This window comes from Syngnathus floridae, chromosome 13 (genome assembly GCF_059516105.1).
Source record: "Syngnathus floridae isolate MCC-2025c chromosome 13, RoL_Sflo_1.0, whole genome shotgun sequence".
Lineage (NCBI taxonomy): Eukaryota > Metazoa > Chordata > Actinopteri > Syngnathiformes > Syngnathidae > Syngnathus > Syngnathus floridae.
The window spans coordinates 3,206,524-3,224,738 of record NC_142425.1 but is presented as its reverse complement, the minus strand read 5'-3'; the positions used below and the strand labels follow the sequence as shown (position 1 = coordinate 3,224,738).

General features: G+C 49.6%; 3 protein-coding genes across 7 annotated transcripts; 2 read left to right on the top strand and 1 right to left on the bottom strand.

The window, feature by feature from the left end:
- The first annotated feature begins 403 nt into the window (after positions 1–403).
- On the top strand, positions 404–9,047 carry LOC148388091 (nardilysin-like). 3 transcript variants are annotated; one of them, XM_088394859.1, is made up of 33 exons: positions 404–662; positions 1,384–1,444; positions 1,526–1,705; positions 1,793–2,030; positions 2,362–2,443; positions 2,821–2,974; positions 3,269–3,342; positions 3,413–3,508; positions 3,587–3,709; positions 3,962–4,019; positions 4,078–4,151; positions 4,269–4,338; positions 4,410–4,487; positions 4,580–4,700; positions 4,806–4,864; positions 4,933–4,987; positions 5,174–5,278; positions 5,362–5,485; positions 5,633–5,719; positions 5,810–5,929; positions 6,000–6,051; positions 6,200–6,350; positions 6,438–6,565; positions 6,679–6,841; positions 6,917–6,948; positions 7,319–7,457; positions 7,544–7,591; positions 7,822–7,874; positions 7,950–8,033; positions 8,279–8,300; positions 8,370–8,486; positions 8,585–8,671; positions 8,750–9,047. In XM_088394859.1, exons 3-33 carry the CDS (start codon positions 1,536–1,538, stop codon positions 8,978–8,980), a joined length of 3,195 nt encoding a protein of 1,064 aa, XP_088250985.1. In that variant the 5' UTR covers positions 404–662; positions 1,384–1,444; positions 1,526–1,535; the 3' UTR covers positions 8,981–9,047. The 3 variants fall into 3 exon arrangements, with proteins under 3 accessions (XP_088250985.1, XP_088250983.1, XP_088250984.1); XM_088394857.1 differs by having other exon boundaries at positions 8,279–8,486; XM_088394858.1 differs by lacking the exon at positions 1,384–1,444 and having other exon boundaries at positions 8,279–8,486.
- Positions 9,048–10,912: 1,865 nt separating this feature from the next.
- Positions 10,913–14,610, bottom strand: rab3b (RAB3B, member RAS oncogene family). 3 transcript variants are annotated; one of them, XM_088394874.1, is made up of 5 exons: positions 14,147–14,610; positions 13,069–13,355; positions 12,360–12,478; positions 12,047–12,171; positions 10,913–11,594 (listed from the first exon to the last, which is right to left on the bottom strand). In XM_088394874.1, the coding sequence occupies exons 1-5, from the start codon at positions 14,562–14,564 to the stop codon at positions 11,407–11,409; spliced, it is 1,137 nt and encodes a 378-aa protein (XP_088251000.1). In that variant the 5' UTR covers positions 14,565–14,610; the 3' UTR covers positions 10,913–11,406. The 3 variants fall into 3 exon arrangements, with proteins under 3 accessions (XP_088251000.1, XP_088251002.1, XP_088251001.1); XM_088394876.1 differs by having other exon boundaries at positions 13,069–13,293; positions 14,147–14,605; XM_088394875.1 differs by lacking the exon at positions 14,147–14,610 and having other exon boundaries at positions 13,069–14,127.
- LOC148388089 (uncharacterized) lies at positions 14,042–18,117 on the top strand. The gene is made up of 2 exons (XM_088394894.1): positions 14,042–15,570; positions 16,079–18,117. Exons 1-2 carry the CDS (start codon positions 15,414–15,416, stop codon positions 16,294–16,296), a joined length of 375 nt encoding a protein of 124 aa, XP_088251020.1. The 5' UTR covers positions 14,042–15,413; the 3' UTR covers positions 16,297–18,117.
- Positions 18,118–18,215: the final 98 nt, after the last annotated feature.

Below are 18,215 nucleotides of genomic sequence, written 5' to 3'. Positions count from 1 at the left end.
CAATTGAAAATGTCCTCTCGAGATTTGGCCACACAGCGCTGAATCGCTCACTGTATAGAAGTTAAAAAAAAAAAAAAACATGCCAATGGTTCCTGTCTATGTGGTGGCGCTCAAGCGACCGTAGACCACGTTATGATGAATTGTCCAACTTATCATCATGCCAGACAACTACTTTTCGCTCTGCTGCGAGAAAGACAGGTGGTCATTTCCCGACAGACCACACTTTCGTTTGGGACTAGAGGCATTTATTACACCTACCTAGGTATCTGAGAACTACGGGTCTACTACACAGAATACAGAGCTATGGCTTGGACTTTATGTATTTAAGATGGTAGCGGTAATGCTCCGTGAAAACTGCCATTACTTACCAAAGAAGAGAAGCGGAACAATGTCACGCGTGTTTGATGTTCCTACACGGACCTGTTTTGGGAGCCACTGCAAGCTCGCCATTAAAAAAAAACACACACAAAAAAAAACCCCCGTGCGTATTACGTACAGGGTCGTATTGTCGTGTGCATCTCGCGTCCATAGTTAGAACGTAACTGTCTGCGGAGTGTAACCGGGGTGCGTTTTTACGTAGTGTGGCGTTACTTCGTCTGCGACCTGCAACCCTCTCAGAGTCGCCACTTGTGTTAACTGGGCTAAAGCCGAAACTATCGCCAGTAAGTGGCCGTTAAACTTTTGCGTCTGTCCCATTAACATTTCAGCGTATGGTCTTCCGGAGTGTGTCCTTGGCCTACCGGCCGGGTTGCCCGGCTGGCGAACCGCCGAACCAGCAGACGAGCTCAACGAACCGGATTAGTGGCTGCATGCTAACCCTTTCCGGCCGGTCGTTACATTGCAAGACTACGCTTGTCGAAGAGTCTGCTGGCCGGTCTGACTATTTTGACATCTTTTTGTTTATGTCGCCATCGATGCGGTGTGCAAAACTTGAGTTGCCTTCAGCAGGCGAACAAGACCCGATTCGGCGGTTGTCGCTCAGGCCTCCTCAAACACTATCACGAACGCGCACCTACATTTACCAGCCACATTTCAATACCTATGCCGACAAATTGTATTTGTTTCTCTTTGTTACTCTGCTCGCAGAACGTGAATGTGGAGTTTTGGTCCAGTAAGATTTCAACCTCTTTTTATCGCTATGAAGACCGAATCTGCTCAGGGCCCATTACCGACCAATGCTGCGTCCATCAATATTTAATCTGCAGTGGCCATTATTTGTTATTCATTTGTTCAAGGTTCTATCATCTAAATAGTTTTAAATTGCCATAGATGATGTGCTGCGATTTTGCATTGTTTTGATGCTTTGTCTGGGTATGATGAGGAGCAGCTAGACCGATTGCAAAGGCAGATTAGATTGGTGACCCAAACTCTACTGGTCTTTAGTGCGAATGGATCCAAAAATGGAACGTCCACAAGTTGAGAGCAGTGCAGCCAAGTGAAACTGGTAGTGTGTCGCTCTGTGTTTTCCGGGACCATGTTGGGACCAAGAGTAAAGAAAAAATGACGCTACTTGTTGTCCCGCCAGCATCGTCGTCATGCCTCAGACCAGCAAGTCAGTCAGCACAGGCAACGCTTCGGGTCAGGTGTGCGCCCTGGATGAGGGTGAGCCGCCGCCCACACGAGACCTCGCCACCTCGCAGGACTCTGCCGAGGACCTGGAAGACCCCGAGATCATCAAGTCGCCCAGTGACCCCAAAAAATACAGGTGGGCTCACCTGTCCTTTGGCACAAACGTGCACTTTTCCTGTGACATATTTATAGCGAAAGACTCATGTCAACTTGTTTGCTTCAGGTACCTGCGGCTGACCAACGGCCTCCGGGCGCTGCTCATCTCCGACTTGAGTGCCGCTGATGGCAAGATGGAAGACGCTGGCCCAGATGAAGATGATAGAGACGACGAAGACGCGGCAGATTCAGGTGAGGGCTCAGACGAAGACGACGAGGACGACGAAGAGGAAGAGAAGGACAGTGACTTTGAAGAGCTGGATGAGGACAACGGAGCCAAGAAGAAGAAGAGCAGCGAAAAGCAGGTCCTGACATTTACAATTACGGGAAAGCCTCTTTATATCACAATTTAAAAAAAAATAACAACAGCAACACTTTCTATTTAAAATGTAATAAATGAAAAAAAGTTTTATGAATGCAAAAAAGCCCACCTTGTCTTGCTTTGAATACATTTCTCCTTCAAGCACACAATCTGATGTGGTTTTTCAATTTATTCAATTGCGTGTGTGTGTGTGTGTGTGTGTGTGTGTGTGTGCGTGCGTGTGTGCGTGTGTGCGTGCGTGCGTGCGTGCGTGCGTGCGTGCGTGCGTGCGTGCGTGCGAGCGTGCGTGCGTGCGTGCGTGCGTGCGTGTGCAGGCTGCAGCCGCCCTGTGCATCAGTGTGGGTAGCTTCAGCGACCCTGATGAACTTCCCGGCTTGGCCCACTTCCTGGAGCACAGTAAGTCCTGGCCAACTGGAGCCGCTGCTGCAAAATAGGCCAACCCAAACCTGTTTGCAATCTTTCCGTTGGCGCTGGCGGACCAATCATTTCCCGCAAATGCGCACGAGTTGAGAGTAGACTCAGTGCAGCATCAGCCTCGTGTCTGCCACCGCACGGACGCCAAGAAAACCAAATTCATTGGAAATGACGGGTCCGGTCCGCCGGGCCAGGGCTTGCATAAACCCCATTTCCCACCAAAGGCAAACGCGCGGAGCTCTTCAAAGAGTTGTGCGACGTTTTCATTGCGCTCATTTCAACGGCCCGAGGTCCTGACCGGACGACTGACTGACAAGCGTGTCTTGTTGTCACGGCGACGGCGCTTTGGCGCGACACAGTGGTGTTCATGGGAAGCCGGAAGTACCCGGCCGAGAACGGCTTCGATGTCTTCCTCAAGAAGCACGGCGGCAGCGACAACGCCTCCACCGACTGTGAGAGGACCGTCTTCCAGTTCGATGTGCAGAAGAAACACTTCAGGGAGGCGCTCGACAGGTGTGCCCGTTTGCCAAAAGTATTTCTTCCTTTCAAGTCACTTAGCTCCATGAGGACTTTGCGAATGAGTTAGTGTACAAAGAAAAAGTTTGTCACTTCCCAAAAAGTCTTTCATGAGATGTTGTGAGCTTGCCAGTGAGCCCGTTTGGTTTTCAATTTTGAATTTGTAGGCGAGTTTGCTAATTGGGTTACGTTGTCGCTTTGCTCAGGGTTGCTTTCTTGCTTTGCTCACACAGCGAGTTAGTCCGCCAACGGATGTTTGGTAGGCCGGACTGATTTTAGCACAACTTTCAGGTGGGCCCAGTTCTTCATCTGTCCGCTGATGATTGAGGACGCGGTGGACCGAGAGGTGGAGGCTGTCGACAGCGGTAAGAGCCGCCACCACCGGTGCCTTCCTGACCCGGGCCCGATTCTTTGTCTCCGTTTGTTCTGCGACAGAGTACCAGCTGGCGAAGCCTTCGGACTCCCACCGCAAGGAGATGCTGTTTGGCAGCCTGGCCGTGCCAGGACATCCCATGAGCAAGTTCTGCTGGGGTGGGGGCCGAGCCGTCTTCAGTAAGAGTGGCTGCCGTGCCAGCGTGCTCTTGACCTTGGTTGTTGGCGCCCCCGCAGGAAACGCTCAAACGTTGAAGCACGATCCCAAAGAGCGAGGTGTCAACACCTACCAATGCCTGCAGCAATTCTGGGCGCGCTTCTACTCGGCTCACTACATGACGCTCGCCGTCCAGTCCAAAGGTTGTTGCGCGCAAACATGACACAAACGGCACTTTGGATACACTTGACTCCTCCCCTCCATCACTCCCTGCGCGCAATCACTACACAAACGGCACTTTGGATATAGTTGACGACTCCCCTCCCTCCCTCCCTCCCTCCCTCCCTCCCTCCCTCCCTCCCTCCCTTATTTCCTTCCTTCCTTCCATCCCCCTATCCTTCCATCCATCCATCCTCCCTCCCTCCCCACATGCTCTTCTCCTCCTTGTTGGTCAGAGACTTTGGACACCCTGGAGCAGTGGGTCCGAGAAATCTTCATCCACATCCCCAATAAGTAAGCTCCTCCTCATTATCTGAGACAAGATGGCACCCTCTGAGCTTTGTTGTTTCAGCGCTGAACCGGCGGTTGACTTTTCGCATCTGCCGAGGCCGTTCGACACGCCGGCTTTCAACAAACTCTACCGAGGTAACAAAAAGGCATATGGGAAGTTTCAGGTTTTTGGAAGCGTGCCACTTTTCCTCAAAAGAGTGGACTGCTTTTTCAGGAACACATAAGAGCACGTCTTCTATATGTGTCTTGCAGTGGTCCCTGTGAGGAAGGTGCACGCTCTGACCATCAGCTGGGCATTGCCGCCTCAGGGCCAACACTACAGGTGACTTTTGAGTGTTAGAGATACTGATTTGTGCAGCGGTAGCACTTAACGCCTTGCGTCACTGGCGTCAGAGTGAAGCCTCTCCACTACATCTCCTGGCTCATCGGACACGAGGGCAGTGGTAGCATCCTGTCCATGCTGCGCAAGAAGTGAGGCCGTCCGTCCCTACATCTGTCTGTCCGCCTGCCTGCAGTGGTTCCGCCTAAGTGTGACTGACGTGGGTGCTGCCTCGCGTGCTCAGGTGCTGGGCGCTGGCTCTGTTTGGGGGGAACAGCGAGACAGGCTTCGACCAGAACACCACTTACTCCATCTTCTCCGTCTCCATCACGCTGACCGACCAGGGCTTTTGCTACTTCTGGCAGGTCAACTTGGTCCCACCCAAAAGTTCACATTCGTTTGTCCTTCAGTCAGTATTTGATTTGGACGCTTGGTGCTTGCTGTCCGTTTCATGTTGCGTCTGTGAGCAGGTGGTGCACTTGGTGTTCCAGTACCTGAAGATGCTGCAGACTCTCGGGCCTCAGCAGAGGTCTGATTCAGCTCATGCACGCATGGACACACGCACAAGCGGTGACAACAGCCTCATTTGCTCTTCAGGATCTACGAGGAAATTCAGAAGATTGAAGATAATGAGTTCCTCTATCAGGAGCAGGCAAGCAAGCAAACCAAGGCTAATTTTAGTTATTTTAGCTTATTTTAGCTAATTTTAGCGATTTTGGCGCACATAGCAGTAATTTCCCTTGAGATTCAATACCTATTTTGCAAAGGAGTCCTGTGGAGTTGACTCAAGGGCTGAGAGGAAGTATCGGCACCCACCGCGCGTTCTTTCTTTCCATAGACTGATCCCATCGAATTTGTGGAGAACATTTGCGAGAACATGCAGCTCTTTCCCAAAGAAGACTTCCTGACCGGAGACCAGCTCATGTTTCACTTTGACACTGAGGTCAGTCCCGCCACCTCCCAAGGTTCTTGCTTGGGGGCGGAGCCTAAGACGGCTGGCTGGGTCATGCGTTTCGTGTCCGTCAGGTGATCGGCGCTGCCCTGTCCTCGCTGACTCCCGAGCGAGCCAACCTGCTACTCCTGTCTCCGGAACACGAAGGCTACTGCCAGCTCAGGGAGAAATGGTTTGGGACCTCCTACACTGTGGAGGGTAGGACACGCATGCACGCACGCAAAGTCAAACGGACACGCACACACTTGCGAGTTGCTGCACGCACACGCACTGACACACTGGTACAAGCGAGCGAATCCTCTTGCAGATTTTCTTCTCCAGTTGAGCATCCCATTTTGTCGCCAGACATCCCAGCTGAGTGGGCTCAACGCTGGGCGTCCGACTTTGAACTTAACCCCGAACTTCACCTTCCCGCTGAAAACAAGTTCATCGGTGTGTCATTTAAAAACAAAAAAGCCACACACCTTTGCATTTGTGTGACGCCCCTATTAATATTTTTTTTTTCCTTTCTGCCTTCGTCAGCTTCGGATTTCACTCTTAGACCGTCTGACTGTCCAGACTCGGAGTTTCCCGTCAAGATCTTGGACAACCAGCTGGGTTGCTTGTGGTACAAGAAGGACAACAAGTTCAATATCCCCAAAGGTTAGCACAAGCGACAGCACCATCTCGTGGACCGATTCTCCATTGAGTCTCTTTTTGGTTTTGCTTTCAGCGTACATTCGCTTCCATTTGATCTCGCCTGTGGTTCAGAAGAGTCCAGAGAAGTAAGCAAGAGCACACACGCATGGAGAGATGGTCTCCTTTCTCCACTTTCTTCCACACGCTGGCCATTTGTTTGCCTGTTTGTCTTCATGTTATGATCTGATGATTTGATGGCTCGTAAAGTCGTAACGTCAGCCTGTCCTCGTCCAGTCTGGTGCTGTTCGACCTGTTTGTCAACATCCTGGCGCACAACCTGGCTGAGCCGGCATACGAGGCAGACGTGGCGCAGCTGGAGTACAAGCTGGTGGCCGGCGAGCATGGCCTGGTCGTCCGCCTCAAAGGCTTCAACCACAAGCTTCCCGTGAGCGCGGCCACGTTTGCGTTCATGAGTCGCCCGCTCATGTGTTCACTTGTTCTTTTCTTTTTGGCTTCCCCCGGGTCCGTGCAGCTGCTGCTGAAGCTGCTGGTGGAGCACCTGGCTGAGTTCACCTCAGACGAGGGCGTCTTTGCCATGTTTTTGGAGCAGCTGAAGAAAACTTACTTCAACATCCTCATCAAGCCAGAACGGCTCGGCAAGTGCGTGCGTACGTCCGCGTGCCGCTAATGCCGAGCTTGGCCAAGCACTTTGCCAAATCGCATGTGGCAGCATGTCGCATTCGGATGCAGCCTGGGTCTTTGCTTGCGCACAGGGACGTGCGTCTGCTGATTCTGGAGCAGGCCCGCTGGTCACTGGTCGAGAAGTACCGGGCCACCGTAGCCGGCTTGAGCCTGCAGGACTTGCTGGATTTTGCGGGCCAGCTGAAGGCGGAGCTCTACGTGGAGGGCCTGGTGCAGGGCAACTTCACCAGCACGGTCAGCTCTCGGTGTCAAACGTTGTCCACTCCGGCACTCACCGGTTGTGTCTAAGCGTGTATTCCTCCGCTGCAGGAGTCCAAGGAATTCCTGCACTACTTCACTGAGTGAGTGGCCGCTTCGTCCCGGTCTTCCTTTCATGCGGGGGCATGCACTCCATCTCCAGGCAGGACAACTTTCCGATCTGAGTGCCTGGCGACATCAAGGCTGTTCAAATTGCGACTTGTTTCAAGACCCGTTTCCAAGTGCTGTCAACGCACTCCGGCAGTGATTATGTTGTCTTGCGCCGTCTCTGTACTATCGCGCAGCAACTCAAGAAGTGCAAAAGGCATAAAGTGTCACTTGCTCATTTTCTAAACGTCTGCTTTGATTGCGTTGTTCCAGCGCTAACGTTCAAGGAGCCGCACGCCTTCAAGTGATCAGAATATATAACAAGTCACGGTGTGAGAAATTGCGTTGACGCCATCCCTCCCACAGGCAGTTGCATTTCCGGCCCCTGCCGGCTGAGGTCCCTGTGTCCTTCCGGGTGGCGGAGCTGCCAGTCGCTCATCATCTGTGCAAGGTCAAGTCCCTCAACAAGGGCGACGCCAACTCGGAGGTCACCGTCTACTACCAGGTCCACCCCGCAAAACAAAGAGAAGCAAACCTCCCGATTGCGCCTCCAAGTGAGCTCGTGTGTGTGCTTGTTTTTGTGTGTGTCAGTCGGGCCTGAAGAAGCTGCGTGAGCACACCCTGATGGAGCTGCTGGTGGTGAGTTCAGCGCCATGTTGCCGACACCACTGCGTTCCCGCAAAGCGCATGAAAAATTAGCAAATGCCTTTCACACCCTCCAAAAAATATGTCAGCATCGGCTTCTTTTACTTTGGAAAATTACAATCAACACACATTCCAAATATTGAAATTCATTTCAATGGAGAAAGAAGATTTGAGAGGCAAGATCTGTGTGTGCGTGTGTGTCTGTGTCCGTCCGTCCGTCTCAGATGCACATGGAGGAGCCGTGCTTCGACTTCCTTCGGACCAAAGAGACGCTGGGGTGAGTGGGCAGTGTGGGCATCCCATCTTGCGTCTTGCTTGGCCGCAGTATCAACATTGCGTGTTTGTCTTTCAGCTACCACGTCTACGCCACCTGCAGGAACACCTCGGGCGTCCTGGGCTTTTCCGTCACCGTGGAAACGCAGGCCACCAAGTTCAGGTGAGCGCCCATCCCCGGCCGCATGGCCCCTGGTTCTGAGACCAGTAAGCTCAAACTGTTTGGATCTCTTATTACTTGAGAAGTTTGGCTGGAAAATCCAACCCTTTCAAAGAACGACTTTTAGATCCCCCAAAAATGATGCAGCTCTCTCAAATAAGATTTTTTTTTTTTTTTGGTCAATATTCATCTGGTTGTTAAAAGGCTAAGGCCCAACCCCTAAACTGTGACTTGCTCAAATTTTTCAGCACTGAGTTTGTGGAGGCCAAGGTGGAGGAGTTCCTGCACTCGTTTGGCGAGCGTCTGTGGGCGCTGACCGAAGAGGCCTTTTCCACGCAGGTGACGGCGCTCATCAAGCTGAAGGAGTGCGAGGACGCGCACCTGGGTGAGGAAGTGGACCGCAACTGGTTTGAGGTGCTCACCAGGCAGTTCCTTTTCCAGAGGCTCAACATGGAGGTGAGCGGCCGCCGCATTCACACAGAGTCGAGCAGGCTCGCCGCCGCGGGCCCGGAAGGCCAAAAGGCCCATCCGGCGCTGTGCGTTCCTCTCGGCAGATCTCGGCACTGAAAGATCTGACGCGCGAGGATCTGCTCTCCTGGTTCGCCAAGCATCGCGACAGCGCCAGGAAGTTGAGCGTGCACGTAAGAAAACCAAGTCAAAACAAATTGTCTTGAGGTACTTTCTTTCAGTGTGTCTGACATGAGCATGTTGTGGGTCAGGTGGTGGGCTTCGGCACAGAGGAGGGCAACCCCCCGCAACCCGAACCTGACTTGGCCTGCAACCTGGAGGCCCCTGCAGCCGCTGCCACCTCGTCCTACGGTGAGGTCAGCTCGCTGAACTTCCTGCCACTCTTCTCGCCGGCCCTGAGGGACTCCGCCACGCCCATCTGCGACATCCGAGCCTTCGCCTCCGCCCTCCCCCTTTACCCCTACCACAAAGTCCTCAGCTAGGTGGCACTCTGGCGTCGTCGCTCATCTTGTTGTCCCGCAGACCATTAAAAGGCTCCATGTTCTCGTGCTTTCCTGCTGCTGTCTGTCCCCATTTTCTCCCACTTTTGCCTCAACAACAGACAAACTGCAGGAACAGCAAAATTGAAGGGACCTTTACAAGACACTGGTTTCTAGTATACAAAGTAACGTAACAAGGCAAAAAATATAAAATCTGATAAAGAACACAAAAAAAAAACTTGCTTTCTTAATATTGGACTTTTTGCTTTTAGATTTTTGATGGATAGCATTTTCTGGAAACAAATTTTTAGGTAAAAACCAGCAGTTTCAAAACATTTTCCTAAATTTACAGAAAACACAGAAAGTTAACTGTTCTCACTTCACTGGTTTCTTTTATATCAAACAAATTGTTTTAGGTTCTTTACCTGACATGTTTCTGCGGTTTCTTCCGCCTTCAAGGCGCCTTGAAGGCGGAAGAACCTAAAACAATTTGTTTGATATAAAAGAAACCAGTGAAGTGATTAAAACAAGGAAAAACAAGATGAACTTAGTACAATTAGTTAACTGTTCTCGCATACAATTCTGTCAAGATCAGTGTATATTCAAGAGAAAAGTTGAACAGCTTTTATTTCGGTGGGGAGGTGTGGCAATTCTTGGCTAAGGTCAAATGTCACCTGAATGTTCCTATAAAAAAAATGTTGATGATGTTTGGCACTTGGCGCCTTGACGAACGCCCTCGATGTCATCGTCACTATTTGCGTTCGACAGAGCAATGAACTTTGCCCTTTCATTTTTATTTTTTTTTTGACTGGTGACATCGGCTATCTGCAAGGAGAAAAGGTGATGAAGCTCAAGCTCGCCTTTCCAGGCCGACTGCGTAAAGGGGCACACGCATGTGAGGAAAGCGAATGACAACGCAAGATGAAAATTCCTTCTTGTCGCCGTAAGAAACAATGAACGCAACTCAAAAGACAAGGCGAAGACGTGTTTAGCGGCGACGTAACGTATCAGCTATGACGTTCAACCCGCCTCGTGTGAGTGAATGTGATGCTTGATGTCAGAGAGCTTGAAAGACAACTTGTGATCGATATTGTGGATTGCTTGAAAACGTGACGTCATCACAATCAGTCATCCATCCCATCCATCCATTTTCTGTACCGCTTTGTCCCCACGGGGGTCGCGGTCATGCTGGAGCCTATCCCAGAGGTCATTGGGCAGTAGGCAGGGGACACCCTGAACCGATTGCCAGCCAATCGCAGATCAGTCATACTAAATACTATCAGCTGATTTTCTGTAGTTTCATTATGACACAAATTGAAGATTTTCCGCATTGTTATCAAGTCATCCATATCACTCGTGAAGAGTTTCTGACTTGAAGTTAACAGGTTCCATTCTCAAACAAGAGATTTTGATTGATGACATTTGATTCATTTGCAAAGATGAATTATGCAAGAACACTTCAAAACCTTTTGTCTGACCGATGTCACGAACGATACGCTCCGATGGCATCGTTGGGCAAGTTCCACCTGCCTTGAGCACCATTCGCAGCCAATGTTAAATTTCCATGATGATGTGTAAAACCAGACAGACAGTTTTTTAATCATTACCATTATTATTATACTAAATTGCATCTATGATAATACAAAGATTGACAACAGTTTGTACAATCACTTTGTGCTTTTCCAAACAGTGAAGTGTACGACAGCGAGTTCACATCAAGTCTAATCTGTCAACATGAAAAATGTCACACTTCCTAACTTCTAAAGCAATCATATCCAAAGTCACTAGCAAATCATCAATGAGGTCAAGAATGGCATCACGTGGGGGGGCGGGGGGAGGATCAGGTGCACACAAAACGGCGGTCGGCTGCCATCGCTTTACAAACATTTGGCAGGTCGTCGTCGACCTTGGACAAAAAGCACGACTGCACAGCACTTGTGTGACTTCCCTTCATTTTCAGCACGCACCCAAAACATGCGCGTCGTGCCTTGACGCAATCTGGAAATGCCACATTTGGCTCCAAAACAGCAAACACAAACACAAAAGCACTCACAACACAGAATAGCATGAATATCAAATGTAACACTCACACGCAGAATGGGGAAGAAACGTCGACGCCTAAAGGACGGATTCACGACGTGTGCACAACGAAACACACCCAGCAGGTGGCGCTCATAGAGGTGAGCGGCCGTCGTACTCGCGACTGTGACGTCATCAGTCGCCAAAATGTCGGGTGGTCACAAAAAACGTCAGCAATCCAGTCGGGGTCATCCAAATGGCAAATAGAGGGGCCACAATTACTCAACAACTAATGCCTTTTCTAAACAAGGGAGAAATACTTCCATAATCAATGACTTGATTCAAGACCCTGTTGAACTTGTCCAAATCCTCCAAATTCCAACTTTTCAAGAGTAAATGTGGCCGGCCTATCAGCAACACTTCTGAGGAAGCTGGCCAGCCGGTTTGTCGCTGAGTCTGGCGGTCTTGGTTTCGGAGGCCGCTGGCGCCTCCACGTCCACACGCTCTGACATCTTGACACAGATGATGTCCACCAGGCGCTCGAAAACCTGCCGCACGTTGACATTCTCTTTGGCGCTGGCCTCGTAGTACTCGAACCCTGACGCACAACAAAGACGCCGATGGCAAGTGAACCGCATGAGGTGGCTACGGTGGGAAAACGAGCCATCTCCTCCAGGGGGCGCTATGTTGGTTGGTGATGCACATCTCAAGCAAAAAGTCTGTGTGCTTCTTCTCAGGCCCGGGGCAGGGTTTGACTCTGCTGTCCATTTGCATGCAGAACTTTCTTCTTCCCACTTGACAAACAGAACATTTCCCTAGCAAACGGCTTCCCCTCGGCAAATTGCAAAGTCAACGTGAAAATTGAGATTGCGATCATAATTTGAACAAAATCAATCGAGCAATCGTGTCATGAGATAGAGTGACTAAATAATGAATCCAAATGAATAAATACATTTTCACCAACCAATTTTAGGAAACAAAGTAGTGAGATGAATGTCAATAAACTTATTTGAAGAATAGAACACCCACCCCTCACTCCCATATGCTCACCAAGTTGGTCCGCCAGGTGTTTTCCTTTCTCGGGCGCAACCACTCGCTCCTCGTCCAGGTCGCACTTGTTGCCCACCATGATGACCTGTGCGTTGTCCCACGAGTACGTCTTGATCTGAGTGGCCCTGACAAACAAAAAAGTCAAGAGAATAGAGCAGCACAGCTGGCGATGGCAACGGGGTGCGCTCGTGTGTGTATGCGTGCGCAAGCTCACATGTGTGCGCTCATGCGTGTGTGCACAAGTGTAAGAAGCAGGCCCTGCCAGAATTTGCATGACAGGTTTTGCAACATTAATATGTGCACACATACGCACCAGTCCTGCACAGCGTTGAAGGATTCCTCGTTGGTGATGTCATACATGAGGATGAAGCCCATGGCCCCGCGGTAGTATGCCGTTGTGATGGTGCGGTAGCGCTCCTGGCCCGCCGTGTCCTGCGCAAAGACCAGCTCATGCGTGTTTGTTCGTCCTTGTTGATGCTCGATGCGGCGGCGACATCACTACGTTAGCCGTCCTCTTCTGCTTAGCAGCCAGTCACTTAGCCACAACTATGTGTTATAGGCCCCGCGTAGCCTCGTCTTCTTGCTGACAGATGTCAAAGTTTACGGCATGTTTGCAAATGAAGAAAACACGTTCTTCTCTCGTCATCTAGCGATGGACAACATGGCGGCCGTGTCGACTTTGTGGTCGTCATCGCCATGTCACATCGGTGCCGCTGCCGGTGTTACCGAAATGGCTGCACCGACGTTACCTTCGCGACATTTCGCATGCTACTAAAGTTAGCAACATCACAACTTTAGCAGCATTACCAACATTAGCAAAACGAGCACGGTTTGCACGTCGTCATTACGACATTAGCGACGCACCACGACGAATGTTAAAGAGAAGTTTTGGGTTTGCATTACGAGCGCTGCCGATGATCCCGGCAACATTGGCAAAGTTTCACGCAAGCGCAACATAAGATTATGCAATACGTCACAGCGTGTCACGTCGACAGCTTGCGCACATGTGCGTGTGCACGCACCCATATCTGCAACTTGATGCGCTTGTCGTTGCGGTAGACAGTTTTGACTTTGAAGTCGATGCCCACAGTGCTGACGAAGGAGTTGCTGAAGGAGTCGTCGGCGTATCGGAACAGGAAGGAGGTTTTGCCCACGCTGCTGTTGCCGATGATCAGCAGCTTGAACATGTAGTCGAAGTTCTGGTCCGAGCCGTCCCGCTGGCCGTAGCGCTGGTCCGCTTTCGCCATCTGAACGCAAACGCTGCGCTCGCTCCGGTCATCTGTGCTACTTTGTCTTGCATCAGTCAGGGCTGTCAAAAGTATTTTTGTCGTGGGCCATATAAAATGATCCAGCATCCATGGGTTCGATTTTGACACCTGTGCCTGACGTCTTTTTTCATTCCAAATGAAAATGGCCCAAATTAGCCTGCAGCTAGCACGCTCGTTGCGTAACCGTTTCAGATGACGACAAAAGTGTGCGTTTACCTTGTTTATTTCTGGGAATTTGTGCGTGTCCTTGAATTTGTGCCTTTGGTGTTTCTTTATATGTGGAATAAATGTCTAGGTTGCGTGTGTGTTTTTGTGAGCATGACTTTGTGTCTGTTTTTATGTGAGTGTGTTAGGTTTTAGTTTCGAAAAATGTGTGCGCGCAAACGTGTGCGCGTGTTTTTGCGAGTGAGTGAAGGTTCTTGCACGAATGCGTGTATGACAGTGGGTTTCTGAGGGATAATGTACGTGTGTGTAGTGTGTTTGATTATGCGTGAGTTTGTTTCTGAGTATGGGCGTGCGTGCGCGCGCATGTGTGTGTATGTATGTTTTTTGTGTGAATGCGTGTGTGTTTTGATTGAATTTGCTTGTGTGTATGGGCGTGTAGCTACGTGCAAGCGTGTGTGTGCGTGTGCTGTTGCCGCCTGATGACAGCCTATAGTGTCTCCATGGCAACAGAACACCTGCTAAGGCTCTTCTTCCAAATGCCGCTATAACCCAGATGACATCATCATCATCGCCTTACATGATGACAGCATGATACTAACTCATATGATGACGACGATGAAGATGATCACGCTTATCACCGCGCATCTGCGCGTGCACCTTTGCTTACCTCTGCTGGGCGGGTCTGGGGCTCGCGCGTGTCCGATGAGGCGTATGTCCGTCCGTTTCCGGCAGTCGGTCTGTAAGTCTGTTTTTCGGGTACTTGAAGGCAACAACAGCGTTAAAAGTGTGCGCGGCAGCGGCAACGTCGAAAGGGCGGGAAAGCTTCCGAAGCAAGAAGACAAGAAAGGGTCGCGCGCACGCATCAGTGACGCGCGAATGTAAACTGTCACTGCACGAGCGCGCGCGAGCACGCACACACTCCCCGCCCGGACGGAACATCCGCGCGCGTGTGACTCATTCTTGCGTGCGCGTGAGGTGCGTGCAGAGCAACGGCCGCGTGCTGGTAACACGTGTTTAGACACGGCTGTCAATTCAAAGGAATCGAAAATAACAACGGTCGGCTTTTTCCTTGCTGATGTTTCCATAGTGATCTCGCCAAGCTCGTCTACCTAATAAAGTGGCCAAACAGAAGATCCCAGTGAGAGAGCAACAGAGAGCTGAACGGTGTCCCCCTGTGGAAAACAAATGAACTGCATACCAGAGGGGTTTCAGTACTCAACACTTCATGAAACGAAAAAGAAAATAAGAGTGCAAATGTGCAAAGAGTAATTCTCAGGAGAAACTGCTGGGCGTTCGTCTTTAAAGTCTTGCAGGTGTGAAATCCATCTACTGATTACTTAGTTTGACCCTGAAGTCAGACAAACCTCCACATGACTATCAACAGTGCGGGTGTGTGTGTGTTGTTGACTGCTGTTGTATTTGATACATTTCAGTCAACGACAAAAGTGTCCCCTGTTTTCTTCAAAAATTTCAGAACTAGCCAAGAAAATTCAGGAACCGTCAAAAACATTCCGTCACGGTTGGAAAACATTGAGAACCTCGAGGCACCACTTGGATCATTCAGAAAAAATTGGGAATGTTCAGGAACCCTTTCAGGACAGTTGGTGAAATTTGGGAACTTTGGAAGACTTTCAGGAATTATCTCCAATATACAAGAACCCTCATGAACTCGGGAATATTGATGCAACGTGAAGGGACATTCAGGAGCCTTGAAAAACTGCGACATGTCATTGGGCCATTCTTGTTCCGGTCGGTTTTTGCGAGGAAGAAGGCGCTTATCTCGTGATAGACTAGAACTGAGCACCGCCTGTCTTCTCGGGCCCGAGGACGAGGGGACATGTGAGGGGGTGGAGCCACGCTTATAAAAGGGTGAAGTGCTAAAGAACATGCATGCACGTGTGTGAGCGGCCTCGGCGGAGACCTGGTCAGCGGTGATGGATGAACTGAGCCCAAGAGAACGAGAACTGCTGAAGATCCGGCGGGACAGCGACAGCAAGGCCACGCAGCTGCTCAAGATGGAGAAGCTCATGCAGCAGACCAAAGACTTGATGGACAAGCGCAGTGAGCCGGACAAGGTCCAGGAAAACATGGGTGCGTCCCCTTTCTCTTTAGACCTCCGGCGAGCCATCCGAATCTGCAAAATGGAGCAAGCGAACGACAAGTAGTTGTTCCTTGGTGGCGGTAACGTCGGAAGGTGTGGCGGCGAAATGCAGCGGTCATTTCCTTGGTGAGGGTAGCGCACCAAAGTAGTCTTGTTAATTGTTGCTTGATGTCACGTAAACAAATGAAGAGCGTTCATTCTTGGTGGAGATGAATCCGAAGCAGTGTCGCTGTGTAAAGTAACAAAACACTGTGTTGACGCTGTTGCTGCTTCAAAAAACAAGCACATGCATGTTGTCAGCTTTATTGTGTCAAAGAAACGCTTTGTTTCCTGCTTTAAGGCAGATTGTAGGGTTGGTGGCTAAAGCAAACAAACAAAGCAAGCAAGCATGATTCCCCGGTGGAGGTGATGGATAAATATCACACACTGTTTCTGTGGAAATGACAAACGTTTTCCTTGGCAGAGCTTGGTTGTGAGCACTGATGTGTGTTTACGCAGTGGAAGACCTGGAGGCGAAGGTGCGCTCGAGTCGGCGCCACCGGCGTAACTCTCTGCACCACACTCAGATGCTGGAGAGTCAAATGAAGACGGTGAAGGGCGAGCTGGAGGGAACTTTGGACCACCTCCAGGAACTGCGCAATGTCCTGCGTCGCTCGCAGCAGAAAGCTGAGGAGCGCAAGGCCGCCATGGAGAAGCTGGCAGCTGGACTCAGGTGAACGCTCGGGCACCAGCACCACAGAGCACAACCCCAGCCAGGCCCAGACTGAAAGCATGATCACGAGCTGCTTCTTCTTTTCCTCCTCCTCCTTCTACATTTTATTGGTCCAGACTGTGCGACATGCTAGTAAATCATTTCTACGAGACTGGATTTGTCTCTGCTTGGCAAGAGCAGACTACGTTGCGCTAAACTATGCTAGTGTAAACTACATTAAGATGATGTAGACTGAATGAAATTGCAAGTGAATAGTGAAACCACCTTCCATTAATCTGCTTAAACTACGTAAACTTGACCAGACTTGACAAGATTCTACTTGGAAAAACTAGATTCGCCTACTCTGAGATAGACTCGACCAGACTAGATTATTATAGACTATAATCTAGGCCTACATTGTATGTACGAGAATAGTCGACTGTACTAGACTAGATTAGTGTAGTTAGACTAGGCTTGATTAGACGACACGATATTTGACTGAACTAGACAAGATAAAACTAGATGATACATTTAACTAAATGACTAATCTTATCCCCGCACAATTTCATTGAAATAAAAACGAAAACATTTTTTGCCTTTCTCCATGTTGTTTTTGTTGACATTGTTGATGTTTATCAACCAGTTTGCTATTGCTGCTCAGTTGTTAGCCTGTTAGCTGCTTTGGCTATATCATTGGCCTAACCTCATCAAAAAAAAAAAAGATTGTGGTGTTGTACACTCTGTAAGCGTGATTGTTCATTATCATGTGGCTAAAACATGCTCGTACATGTTCAAATTATTCAGTGCATTTATAGTGCCTTGTAAAAGTGCTCATCCCCATTCTGTTACATTACAATCTTTGAAATTAAAGTATTAGCTAAATTAGCAATTGTAGTGTATCAAAATAACCAAACTTTTGTAATGCACTGCACTTCTATTAACCTTTTTTGAGCACAATTTCTAATGTTGTCATAAACTGACCATTAGCTTGTGTATTTTCGAGCAGGTTCGCTAGTTTGGCTGCGACTATTCTCTGGTTGCTAACCTGTTGCTGCTATTTTGTGCCTTTGACTTTTTCTTGTGTTTGATTCATGTTAGCGTGTGTGCTGGGAGCGTGTTCTAAGCGTCTTGAGGTTGTGGTCAGTCATCTGCATGTTCTGTTTGGGTGGAATGCTTTCATGCGCTATTTCTCATAATCTATTTGAGTCTGAGCAGCCAGAGGGAAAGCAGAAAGCGGAAAACACAGAAGCCTCTTCAATGGAGATCATTTCACAAAAGTCACAGGATTGCTGGCTCAGGCTACAGCAACACTGTGTTGTTCCTGCTGCTTTGCCCGAAGATTTTCACCTTTGTCAGTTCATTCTCTGTATATAAGCGCCGTTTCTTCGGGGCTTCACCGTGATCCATGTGTATGTGTTGCACCACGTTTTCAAGCACAGTTCTTCCCGTCCTGACTTGAGCCAACTTGTCGCGTTCATATCCCGCCACCCTACCCGGTTACTGTTTGGTGGCTCGGCAGAACCTCCTGCACAAGACGGTCAAAACCTTTGGTCAAAACGGGTTAAACTCTCTGAAAGCGGCTTGTGGCACTCGACACAAAGCAGCTCGTAACATCGGCAAGATGCTTTTAGTTCTCTTTCCTGAATTCAGTGACGTAACATGTGCATTTGACTCCTAGCAACAGCCTGAGTGTGAAATGCAACGAGACGGCAGAAATGAAACCCAATCAAATCATTTGCCCGTTATGAAAACTCATTTCCACGGAGGTGCACTCATGAAATGCAAGTTGAGCATCATCAAAGTTTGGCTAACGTCTGAATGAGCTCGGGCCGCGCAGATTAGCTTGGAGTCCTCCATCTTTGTTTCCTTTCCATTGGTTTGATTGGCTCAGATCCAGCGAAGCTCAAAGGCACCTCAGAATGATCCGGGGTGGTGCACCCTTCA

Bases quoted from the DNA above. Each gene is read 5' to 3' on its own strand.
- LOC148388091 (XM_088394858.1), top strand. From the start codon at position 1,536: ATGCCTCAGACCAGCAAGTCAGTCAGCACAGGCAACGCTTCGGGTCAG. The intron at 2,975-3,268 runs GTGTGCCCGTTT...CACAACTTTCAG, and splicing joins TTCAGGGAGGCGCTCGACAG to GTGGGCCCAGTTCTTCATCT. The intron at 5,486-5,632 runs GTAGGACACGCA...TTTTGTCGCCAG, and splicing joins GACCTCCTACACTGTGGAGG to ACATCCCAGCTGAGTGGGCT.
- rab3b (XM_088394874.1), bottom strand. From the start codon at position 14,564: ATGGAAACATCAGCAAGGAAAAAGCCGACCGTTGTTATTTTCGATTCC. The intron at 12,479-13,068 runs GTGCGTGCACAC...GTCTTTGCGCAG, and splicing joins GCATCAAGTTGCAGATATGG to GACACGGCGGGCCAGGAGCG. The intron at 11,595-12,046 runs GTGAGCATATGG...GTTGTGCGTCAG, and splicing joins ACACCTGGCGGACCAACTTG to GGTTCGAGTACTACGAGGCC.
- LOC148388089 (XM_088394894.1), top strand. From the start codon at position 15,414: ATGGATGAACTGAGCCCAAGAGAACGAGAACTGCTGAAGATCCGGCGG. The intron at 15,571-16,078 runs GTGCGTCCCCTT...GTGTTTACGCAG, and splicing joins CAAGGTCCAGGAAAACATGG to TGGAAGACCTGGAGGCGAAG.